The sequence below is a fragment of the Humulus lupulus genome, chromosome X, assembly GCF_963169125.1.
Source record: "Humulus lupulus chromosome X, drHumLupu1.1, whole genome shotgun sequence".
Taxonomy (NCBI): Eukaryota; Viridiplantae; Streptophyta; class Magnoliopsida; order Rosales; family Cannabaceae; genus Humulus; species Humulus lupulus.
Window position 1 is genome coordinate 9,333,007 of NC_084802.1, and position 12,212 is coordinate 9,345,218.

Genomic DNA, 12,212 nt, shown 5'->3' on the forward strand with positions numbered 1-12,212 from the left:
TTTAAGTTTTAATTTTCTTTAAAAAATAAATAAAATCTAAACAATATCTTATACCTAAAAGAAGTACTTGACTTTGTAAAAAAAGAAATACTTGACTTTGTTTTCGTAAATGGTTTATAAATAAAAACAAAAGACGTGCTTTCTTAACACAAAAGGAACGCACTTAGATTGGAACCACACACAACACAACTATTAAAAAATTTGTCATTTATTTATTTAATGAAAAAAAAAAGAAAAAAAGATTTATAGAAAACGACACCGTTTTGAACAGACCAAGTGTGAGAGACAGTAAAGGCCACCAACAACAAGACCAACAACATTGTTTACAACGTCCGAAACACTAAAAAGCCGCGACAAAACATGGGAAATGAACCCACGTACACATTACATGTAATATTATTATTATTATTACAAAAACTCACATAGAATGCCACGTCATCAACCAACCTCGAAAGCTACGAATCTTCAAAACGCACCGTTTCGATTCTCTCTCTCTTTCCGTATATAAGCCTCGACTTCGCACTATTCCTTCCCTCTCTCTTATTCCTTTCTATCTCTGTTTTTTCAGGGAAAAGAAAAAAAAGGAACCCAAAAAAAAAAAAATTAAAAAACCCAAAAAAAAAAAAAAAAACTTCCTTGTAGAGAAACAAACCCTAGTGATTGTATTGATTGTTCTCGTTTATTATCTAGATTTCATCGATCGAAAACCCTAATCGACTCCTTTTTATCCCTATTCATCTTTCTTTCGTTCGTTTGTTGTTTTATTATTATAATATATTTTTTTATTAATTTATTGAGACGGCAATGGCGGCGGCGGCGGCTGCAGCGACGGTTGTTTCTGGACAGGTGGCACAGTCCTCTGCTGTGGCAGTGACGGGTCCGGTGACAGCGGCGGGATTTGGTAATGCGTCGCTGTACGTGGGGGATCTGGAGCCGAGCGTGGACGAAGGGCAGCTTTTTGAGATTTTTAGCCAAGTGGCTCAGGTCGTCTCCATTAGGGTTTGCAGGGATCAGCATCGGAGGCAGTCCCTTGGCTATGCCTATGTGAACTATACTAATCCTCAAGATGGTCCGTACTGTTTCATCGCTTTTGATTTTTTTTTTCAATTTTATTTTGTTTTTTCCCGTTAAAAGAAGAAAAATTGTTTCTTTAAGTTTTGTCTAAATTTTTTTTTTGTTTCATTTTTATTTTTTTTATAATTGAAATAAAATATCTATATATATATTTTTTAAATAATAGAAATAAACTATTTTGGAGATATATGCTGCAGCAGTGGAAGATCCTATGATTACATTGTTTATTGTTTATGTCTTTTATTTGTATTTAAAATAAAAAAGTAATGTTTTTGTAACATGTTTTTTTGTTTTTCTTTTTCATATGACAACCCCAAATGTTTGGATCAAGATTTAAACTTTAATCAGCATTGCCTTTGTTGAAAAGGCATGTGTGTTGCAAAATTCTTCATAAAGCTTTAACAATGATTGTAGTGTAGTGTTGTGAGTTATGTGGTCTTTTATGTTTAATTTTATTGCAAGTGACCAGTTGTGTTTATGACCCTGATTGTGATATTTGTATTTGCAGCTGCTAATGCCTTAGAACTTTTGAATTTCACTCCTGTTAATGGGAAACCTATGAGAATTATGTATTCTCATCGAGATCCTAGCATAAGGAAGAGTGGATATGCCAATGTGTTTATTAAGAACTTGGACACCTCACTCGATAACAAGAATTTGCTTGACACTTTTGCTGCCTTTGGGACTGTACTGTCCTGTAAGGTTGCTGTTGATAACAATGGTCAGTCAAAAGGTTATGGTTTTGTGCAATATGACAATGACGAATCTGCTCAGAAAGCAATTAAAGAGCTGAATGGAATGCTGATTAACGACAAACAAGTTTATGTTGGACTATTTGTGAGAAAACAGGAAAGGGGTCGCTCAAATGGGTCCCCAAAGTTTACTAATGTATTTGTCAAAAATATGTCTGAAACAGTCAGTGATGAGATCCTTGAGGAAATTTTTGGCGCTTTTGGAACCATCACTAGTGCAGTTGTTATGAGAGATGCCAATGGCAACTCTAGAGGCTTTGGTTTTGTTAACTTTCAGAGCTCGGATGCTGCTGCTGTAGCAGTTGAGAGCTTGAATGGTAAGATTCATGATGACAAAGCCTGGTTTGTCGGGAGGGCTCAAAGGAAATCGGAGAGAGAAGCTGAGTTAAGGGCTAAATTTGAACAAGAAAGAATCAGTCGATTTGAAAAGCTTCAAGGTGCTAATCTTTATCTTAAAAATCTTGAAGATAATATGAATGATGAAAAGCTGAGGGAGCTATTCTCTGAGTTTGGAACAATAACATCATGCAAGGTGACATTTATTCCAAGTCGAATATTAGTTTTAATTTTATTTGTTGGTTCTTAATTAAGTTTCTTCTATTGTATAATGTACTCATGTTTTTAAGTAGTGATACACTGATACTTACATATCTTTTATTTTCTACCTACAGGTCATGCTTGATTCACAAGGGATAAGCAAGGGCTCTGGCTTTGTTGCCTTTTCCACTCCTGAGGAAGCTACTAAAGCTGTAAGCACTTTCCCCTAGTGGGAGTTGGGATGTTTTCGTGTTCAACCAATGCTCATGTTCTTCATTTAATTATGTTGCTTTAATGAACGTGACTATTTGTTTTCTCAGTTGAATGAAATGAATGGAAAGATGCTAGGCCGGAAACCTCTGTATGTGGCTGTTGCCCAGCGGAAGGAAGAGAGAAAGGCTCGTTTGCAGGTGCAGTTTTTTTCCTTTCCTTTTTGTATTAATATCTTCAAACTGTAACTTTTATATTTTACGTGTAGTTTAGTAATTTTTCTTTTATATTCTATAAGATTAAATTAATATATAAATATTTAGAGATTACAACTCTAGTGCTGTAATTGATGGAGGTTTGTGTAACAATTCGGTCATGAATGAAATCTTATGTTGTTTTTTAAATGTTATAAATTCCAGGCCCATTTTGCTCAAATTCGAGCACCAGGTGCAATGGCACCTTTGCCATCAGGAATTCCTGGATTCCATCATGCTGCACCAAGACTTGGTCCGCAACAGATGTATTTCGGTCAAGGTTCTCCTGGCATTATACCCCCTCAGCCTGCTGGTTACGGATTTCAGCAGCAAATTTTGCCTGGAATGCGGCCTGGTGTGGCTCCAAATTTCATGATGCCATACCACCTTCAGAGGCAAGGGCAACCAGGTCAAAGGATGGGTGTACGTCGTGGTGGGAACATCCAACAAGTGCCACAGCAGCAGGTATGTATCAGTTTTTTATGATACTGCTGTCTTTTGGTTCCAGTTTACCCCCACATGTGGCTAATTATTTTTTTTCAATCTCTCTTCAACTAGAAATTCCAGTATACTCTCATAAGATATGAGTTTCCATGACTTCCTAATTTATGTAGCTCTATTTGTATCATCTTACACATGCTCAAATTCTTAGTTGTCACTAATGTTATAAGTTATGAGTTTTCTTATGTTTCGTGGTGTTCATATTGCTCTTTGTTACTGGTTAACTGGCAGTATTTTTGTCTCAAGACGACAATATTGCTGGTTGTGGTTTTTATTTAACATTATATTTGGAGTGTCATTTTCTTTTTTTAACAAAAATGCAATTCTATTACAGTTGCTGCATCAACGCAACTCTAATCAAGGTGTTAGATACATGCAAAATGCAAGAAATGGCTTGGAGCCATCGATGGTCCCTCAGAGTCTTGTGGGTTCAATAATGCCATTGCCATTTGATGGTTCTGTGCCTGCCTCTCCTGTCGAAATTCACCGACCTGGACCAGTGCCAATGTCGGCACTTGCATCTGCTTTGGCTTCAGCTACTCCTGAGAACCAGCGATTGGTACATCCACAAGAACTCATTATAAAGTAGAGTGAAAGACATTATGAGAAATGCAAGTTTAACCTTTTTTTTCTTACTGTGTTGTGAAAACGACAGATGCTTGGAGAGCAGCTATATCCACTGGTGGAGTGCCTTGAACGGGAACATTCGGCAAAGGTGACTGGAATGCTGCTGGAGATGGACCAAACAGAAGTTCTGCATCTTATCGAGTCCCCAGATGCTCTGAAGGCCAAGGTGGCTGAAGCAATGGAAGTCCTTCACAAAGCTTCTTCCAAGTCTGATGTTGCTGACCAGCTTGGTTAATTGGCCCTTGGTGTATGAACATTCTTGGCCTTTTTTTACAGGCCTAACTGTTTGTTGGGTTCTTTTTCTAGAACAGTCTCTTTATCTTAGCTATTTATGTGGCAACTACCTCTTGCTAATTTTTTAGGCCTCCTCCTGACTTGGTTTGGTGTGGAGGACTTTGAAGACACAAGATTATTAGGATTTTCTTTTGGGGAGTTATGTTTATCAGTTACATTTAAGATTATAGGAATTTGAATTTGGATTTGGATTTGGTTGATCTTTTCTCACTTAACTTGTTTTAGTTTAATTTCGTTTTTTAGAGGATGAGAGATTCTTTTTGGATTTCTCTATGATGCCAAAATAATTTAGAGGAATAAAATCTAAAGTGTAGAGTACGTGTGATCCTATCTTCTCTTGAGTTCAAAGAGGAAAAAAAGCATGGGTTCACATGTATTGTTTGAAAAATGTCTTAAATGCTCTTTGAATTAATTCTTTCTCTAAGAAACTTTTACTTTTTGTATTTTTTTTTTGTATAAAATTTTGGAAAAATGTTTTCTTTTATGTTTTTTCAAGTTTTTTTTAATAAAATCAAGTCCCATTTCTTTTATACAATTAATGTTTTTCTTAGTAATAGCATTTTTGTTATGTATAGGTGATCTTGCACGGGAATTCCTAATTTTTCTTTTTTTCTTTTAATTTTGTTATTAGTAATATTATGCACATTCTTAAAGTACATAAAAAAAATATACAAATTGTATAATTGCTAGCCTGTAATCTCGTAAACTATTAATTGTATTTCAAAGTTTCATTTTACAAGGTGAGTTTTCTATAGCTGAGCATGTGATTGAACTTAATACTCTAATCTAATACTTCTTTTATTTAATTTAAACCACATTTCCTAAAAGCCATGCACAACCCAAAATATAGTTTTGATAATAATGTTTTACAATGTGATAAAATAAACCAATGGCTGTGCCCTGTGGCTTGTACAAAAGAAGGGTTCTATACAAAGAAAAAATCTAAAAGCCAACAAAGACAAGTTCAAAGAAAATCAGGGTGGATCTCATCATCCTCTACTCTTTCCTCATTTGTCAATGTCTGAAAGATATTATCGCCCCAGTTCCCAGAATTCTCTTCCAATTTTCCTGCATTTCCACATGGCGAGACTTCGTCGTCTTCGATTAAGTAGCTACTCCATTTGGAAGAAGACTCTCTTCCCTTTTCCTTTGTTCTTGTCTTTTGGTCACCTTCTCTTCTTTTATGACTCAATTTTGAGGTATCATCCATGGAGGTTTCCAAGTCATGATGCATCATTGGCTTCTCCTTATCTACATACATTATCAATCAGTCAAGTTCAACCAAATCCAAGAGAGGGAAATTTTATGGAAGATTTGCACTCACACACTGTAATTAATTACTAATTTGTTATGCATATTTTAATATACTTACATTATAATATTAATTAACCTAAATAGCATATATTCCAAATTTATTTATCATTTTATTGTACCTCTTATTTTTTAATTTAATTTGGTGTATGTTACTTGTCATTTTGATACATCATTTTATTTACTTGTTTTCTTGGCCTTTTTATTATTGAATCACTTTATTTCTTAAAAAAAAACACATTATTTCAATATTTGCTTTACTTTTCACGTGTCTATGAGTATATATTTTGTGGTCTATTTTTTTTTAGTTTATATGTCTATATTATGAAATTTATTGTGATTTTTGTTTATATGCAATAATTTATAGTTGCTTTTCGCATTATTAACTAGTTTTTGTTTTGAATTTTGTAGTTATTTTAAACACTTGTATTTACCAACATAGTAACTTAATACTTAATAGTATCTAAATCACTGAATTGGATGTCTACCTGAATAAATTAGTAGGTGTGATGTCTACCTGAATAAATTAGTAGGTAAATGTTACTTTGGATATTTGTATTTATCAAAATAATAGCTAAATACTCAATAGTATCTAAATCTACGACTGTTTTTAGATGCTTATTTGCATCAAATTATTATGTAAATGTTACATATATTTTTGTTTTTGAAAGACCTAGTTTGTCATAACCATAATTTATTAAATATTTTCCTTTTTTTTTTTGATACTTTTATATGTATGATGGTAACTAAATGTAACACGTTGCTCTTGAAAGTTCCCCGTATCAATACTTGGCAATTGTTACTTACGGGTAGTTAATTGATACTCTCATCTCATATGTCAATCTCAATTAATTGAAATCCATTTTATGTCAAATGTAATTATGGTATTTGTTGGATTACAACAACAAGATTCCACTGCAATCAAGTTAAATGCAGACAAGAACAACAAAGAAAACACTAGCAACTTCAATCTAACAACAGTGATACTTATGGGTAGCTAAATGTTTTTGTTTACTAATTTGAATACTTTTTCCAAACTTTATATATAAATACATACTTATGGGTATATAACATAAAAAAAAATATTCATTGTTAACATACTTGCAAACATATATAGTATAAAAATGATCAATTTAACAAATAGAAAAATACTAATTCGTGTCCATCAATAATTTTTTTTTTATAAATACTTTTTTTCTTTTCTTTTCTTATTTTTAATACCCTTTGGTATCCTACATACAATAAAAGCATAACCTTGATGATATAAATAATTAAAAAAACACTTTTTAATATCCAATGAAAATAACATTATCAACATCAAAGTTTAAAAAAAAAACTACTACTAAATTATTATGTTATACATAGAAAATCATCATTTATTTAATTATATACTGAATGGTATCTTTTTATATAATTATATACTTTTGGGTAATATTAAATAAAATAAAAGCTACATTTAGTTTTCTTACATATAAACTGAATATGTAAGCAGTATAAAAATTAAGACCAAATAAATTATATGTCATATCCTATAATAAATATAAATGTCCTAAAAGAAATTAGCCATAATAAACGTCAAAGTATGAAAGAGAACATCTATAAAATGAAAGTTTTATAGAATATATAAATAAAATAAAATTTTATAGAACATCTATAAAATAAAATATATAAATCACAAGTGTGTTATAATATTCATAGAATGAAAGTTTTTATTAAAATCAGATGCATCCAATATAAAAGTTGGGTAAAAGTCTAAATTTTGTATTAGATTTGGATGATATATAAGAAGAAAAATAACATAAACAATAAATAACTACCAATCGGTACCCAAAATACTTGGAGGGTGTTTGGCACCTTAACTAAAAAACTGTTTTTTGTTTTTAAAAACTAAAAATTGTTTTTTGAAAACAAGTGGAGGTGTTTGGCATTATTTTCAGAAAACAATTTTTAAAAACAAAGTTACAAAAAACAAAAAATTTTGAGAACAAGAAAAAATTGTTTTCTGTTCTCAAATTTTTTCACTTCTTATTTTTCATCATTTTTTCTTTCAAATTATTTTATCTCATTGTTTATTACAAACTTTTAAAATATTTTTCTCTTTGTAAATATATTTGTTAATTTTTTATTTAAGATTTAAACAAAATAAAACTAAAAAATTATTTTTAGAAAACATTAACCAAACACCTCTTGTTTTTTTAAAACTACAAAAACAGTTTTTTATTCTCATTTCTGAGAACACAATTTTGAAAACAAAAAACAGAAAACAATACCAAACATGCCCTTGATTTTCTCAATAATTCATGCCACCTTAATATTGGTATGATCTTCAAGTTTGTTGTAGCTTCACATTCATTGTTCAAATAATAATAATTTTTTAGTAGTCAAATCTTATATAAAATAAATTAGTAATAAATCAACAAATTGATTAATTAAGCTATTTTAGGAAAGTTGTTAAGTTTGTGAGTAAATTAAGGAAGTGTAATATTTTATTAAATCAAATGAAATCAGTTATATACAACAATAATTAATATATTTTGGTTATATTATTTTATCTCTAACAAAATTGTTATTATTTATTCTTATAATGTAAACTGCCCAAATTTTATTAGTACAAATTTGCATTACTAAATGACATTTTATAAACTCCAAGAACTCAAAACTATGCTGTTTCACTCCTTGTGACTTGTTCAATTATGTGACACCTTGCTTTGAAAGAAAAATCATCCTCAATGCAAGTTTCCAATCTAAAAAAACCAATTCTTCTACTAGGGCTATACAAATTCATACACATTGAATAATTATAATAATAAGGATTACTAGTGTGATTGTCTTCAGTAATTAATTCTAAGTTTTAAAATTTTGATAGCTATTACATTTGTTGTGGGGTTAGGCATGTTAAGTTATGACATTTTAAAGACTTCTAAGAAAATTTTGTCATAAATTCAGAAAAATCAAGACCATTCTTCTTATTTTGATAAATTCAAAGACCAACCATTTAAGAACTATAATCACAATAAGAAGAAGTGTTTATATATTACCTTGAGATTGAATATTGAGATTTCTCTCGGAGAAAACAGGTTTGAGAAGCTTATCCCCATATCCACCATTCTCCAACTCCCTACCATCTTTTTCATTCAGCTTTGCTCTCTTGAAAAATCCCATCGGCAATTCCGTAACAATCTCCAGTTCATCTCCAAACCCTAACAAAATTTCCCAATTGATTACCCAGCCATCCACCATCCCATTTTCGTTTGAATAACCAAAATTACTCACCCGTTCGATCTTCTCGTTCGGTGTTTCGACCAATTTCCTCATCCGAATCGAGAAACTCGGTCCAATCGATTCGCTGCCTCTTGCAGTCCGCCTCGGCCGTAGGCGGCGGCGACGGTTGCTCCGATGGCGTAATAAGATCCGATGAGGCGTCGGTGAATTGGTGGGACATGTTGAAGGACTGGACGAAGAGGCGAAGGTCCTTGGCCATGGGGCCTTGAGCGAATACGTTTCGGATCGATTGCTTCTGGTTGCAGACCACGCATGTCCATTTGTTGCTTTTGCTGTTCTTCCTCCTCTGCTTCACCTATCAAGATATACAGATTTTCATATATATATATATAGAGAGAGAGCGAGATACAGAGAGAGAAGCGAACCTGCATGGTGGAGCATTGACAACACTGAACGGCGATGAAGAAGATGGCGGTCGACATTTTCGCCTCTGTATCTTACTTTCTTTCTCTCAGTATTTCAGAGTGGGGCTTTTGATTTTCATTTGGTTCTTTTTGGCGCCAAAGTTTTGTGCGTTTAAATATGGTGAAAATTACATTTTATATCCTATTTTTAATATTGTGGGTAAAAATATGATTTTTTTTTCAAAAAAAAAAATTAAAAATTTTCACTTTTAGGGTTATTTTTCTATACTTTTGTATAGAAGTTGGTTTATGTGGTAGTTTTACTCTTAATCAAATTTTTATAATTTAGAAAAGTATGTTTATAATTTGATTATTATTTTTTTAACTTATTTATTTTTTATATTACTAATGTTATATTAATTTTTTTTTGTTTTGCAATTTTTTTTTTAATATGAACTGTGTTTATTATTATTTTTTATTTATTATAAATATTATTTTCTTTTTTTTTAGATTGTACTATTTTTTTTTTCAAATCCCAAGTAAGGTAATCAGTTATATGATTGATCTTTAACAATTATGTAAAAATAAAATTTTAGAGCTAGGTTAAATAATATGTATCATGAGTGGAAATCAGTTACCCTCAAAGAAGTAACATTTTGTCATAAAAGGGGTAACCAGTTACCATTAGAAGGGTGACGGGTTACTCAAAAAAAATATCAAATTTGAAGGAAATATACATACACATCAGAACGTGAAGGTAATCAGTTACCATGAAGAACTCATAAATACACACACATGAGAACGTGAAGGTAACTAGTTACCCCCAGATATATACACATAAAGAATGAGAAGGTAATCAGTTATCCTAAAAAATATACACACAAAGAACAAGAAGGTAACCAGTTACCACGGACCTGAAGATAGAAAAAAAAAACACATCCACCCCCTTTCTCTCTCTCCCGTATTCTTCTCTTCCCTCATCAAGAACCTTAGTCGTTGCATGCCTCTCATTGGCGACTTTCCACTCCAACCACCTCCTTGCATCACCTCGAAAATAGAAAAAAAAAAAAAAAAAGATCTGAAAATGGGCTGACAGTCGGGGTAGGGACTCGCCTGGGTGCGACGAGGTTTGGGTAGAGCTTTTGGATTCTTGGTTCTCACCTTGGAGTGTTGGGTTTAGGTCCGGTTGCAGACGAGTGGCGTTGGATCTCGAGATCGACGACAGAGATGGAGATGATGAGGGTGGTTCGCGTCTAGGTTTGGGTTGCCGTGGGGATGGGCTCAGAGTTATGTTGCGGAGGAGGTGCTAATTCGTACCTGGGTTCCGATGGTGGGGCTCGATCGGAGCTGGGGTCTCGAATGGTTGAGGCTCTCGAATGGATGGACGCCGGTGTTGGATGGAATTGTGGTTGGGGTTACCTATAACACCCTGGTTACCCCAAAATAGTTACGGTGAACTGGAAATTTGACCCGCTACTCGAGTCCTTTGGTTAAAAACGTGTTCTAAGTATTATTAACAGGTTAAGGTGGAAAACAATAAAGAGGAAATTATATATTTTATTAAGTACATAACTGCTCATGAGCTTATCAAAACATTTACAAGTTATTTACAACTCAAAATGGTCACTATTGTTGCAAATTTACAAACTCGCCGACCTAAGCGGCAAAATAGGGTAAACCCCCTAGTCCCTCTTAGAACTCCTTGGCCGAGGTGGTCAAGCGGCCGCATATGTACACATCACCACCTAAGCTCTCCACTCAAGGCTGGGTGAGCTTTTCTTTCCCTTTACCTGCACCACATAGAACCCATGAGTCGAGGCCCAACAAGAAAACACAATATAGCATGATATAATATCAACAATGATCATAATAATCAGTTAGGATGCTCAGTCCAAAACAGATAGGTGACAGTCGCAAAAGTCACTAAATTGGGAACAACTCCCTTCAGCCTTGTGATGATAGGGTCACCGGGGCTTAACAGGTAAATAAACCTTTCCTTAGCTTAACCAGGATAGGTGCATGGTGACTGGTCACCAACATAACCTTCCTCATGACCATAAAGTCATAACTCTGGAACATCGTTCCCTAGCCATGTGACAAGCGGTCACCTGGACCTTAGGCCCTGGTTCTGAGTAACTAGTCTTAGACTAGCCAAGCGCTTATAAGTTTCATCAACCTTAGGGTCGGTCCAGCATTAATGCCTTAGAGCCATTCAATGCTGATATCGATTAGATCTAATCTTCATTCGGCCCTGCGTTCAGGACACTTATGCCGGTTCTGACTCTTAGGTTAGTATCCCTGACTAGTCAGTGTCATATACAGATAAACAATATTCGCTAGCATTTAATATGAAATCCATGTCCACATTTATCAATCAACATGCCTCAATAACAATCACGCATGTCATATATACACAGGGTGCAGTTTTCTTACCTTAGATTCGAGCTAGAATGAATAAAGAAACAACCCTTGAGAATGATCAACTTTAAGTCCTTTAGCGGTCACCTAGTTATAACCAAACACGGGACATCATCAATAAAAAAATGATCAACATAGGTTCCCAAACCATTATTTAGCCTCAGGGACATCAATCCAAACTAATCTAAGTTGTAGGAACAATCCCGAGACCTAAAACTATGTTTTCGGGGTCAAAACACACAAACGGGCGCAACCCTGCTCAAGGGCTGCGGCCCCCCAACCACCTCTGAAACAAGGGCCGCGGCGCCCAGCAAGAGCAATCTCCCCCACCTGCTTCTTCGAGCTAGGGTCGCGGCTCTCCAAGAACAGGGCCGCGGTGCCCAACCCAGAACATCCCCAAACTTGTTCTCCAACATCCCAAGGCCTCCAAAATCATGCCTAAACATTACCAAATCATCAAATCAAATTTCCCAAGCTTCCCAATGGTCCAAAACCATCAAAACCCAAGGTTCAATCAAACCAAAAACTCAATGGTTTACAAAGTCCAATTCAAAGCTTAGAAACTCTAAAAACTCAAAACTTTAAACTTAGATTACCTTCGATTAGGT

The 12,212-nt window shown here is 33.9% G+C and overlaps 2 protein-coding genes across 3 annotated transcripts; one reads left to right on the forward strand and one right to left on the reverse strand.

Annotated features, from left to right (window-relative positions):
- The first annotated feature begins 561 nt into the window (after positions 1-561).
- Positions 562-4,445, forward strand: LOC133805208 (polyadenylate-binding protein 5). The gene is made up of 7 exons (XM_062243330.1): positions 562-1,069; positions 1,583-2,358; positions 2,498-2,575; positions 2,684-2,773; positions 2,993-3,292; positions 3,663-3,887; positions 3,984-4,445. The coding sequence occupies exons 1-7, from the start codon at positions 805-807 to the stop codon at positions 4,188-4,190; spliced, it is 1,941 nt and encodes a 646-aa protein (XP_062099314.1). The 5' UTR covers positions 562-804; the 3' UTR covers positions 4,191-4,445.
- Positions 4,446-4,614: 169 nt separating this feature from the next.
- On the reverse strand, positions 4,615-9,339 carry LOC133805209 (uncharacterized). 2 transcript variants are annotated; one of them, XM_062243331.1, is made up of 4 exons: positions 9,208-9,339; positions 8,834-9,137; positions 8,599-8,760; positions 4,615-5,500 (listed from the first exon to the last, which is right to left on the reverse strand). In XM_062243331.1, exons 1-4 carry the CDS (start codon positions 9,262-9,264, stop codon positions 5,214-5,216), a joined length of 810 nt encoding a protein of 269 aa, XP_062099315.1. In that variant the 5' UTR covers positions 9,265-9,339; the 3' UTR covers positions 4,615-5,213. The 2 variants fall into 2 exon arrangements, with proteins under 2 accessions (XP_062099315.1, XP_062099316.1); XM_062243332.1 differs by having other exon boundaries at positions 8,834-9,128; positions 9,208-9,321.
- Positions 9,340-12,212: the final 2,873 nt, after the last annotated feature.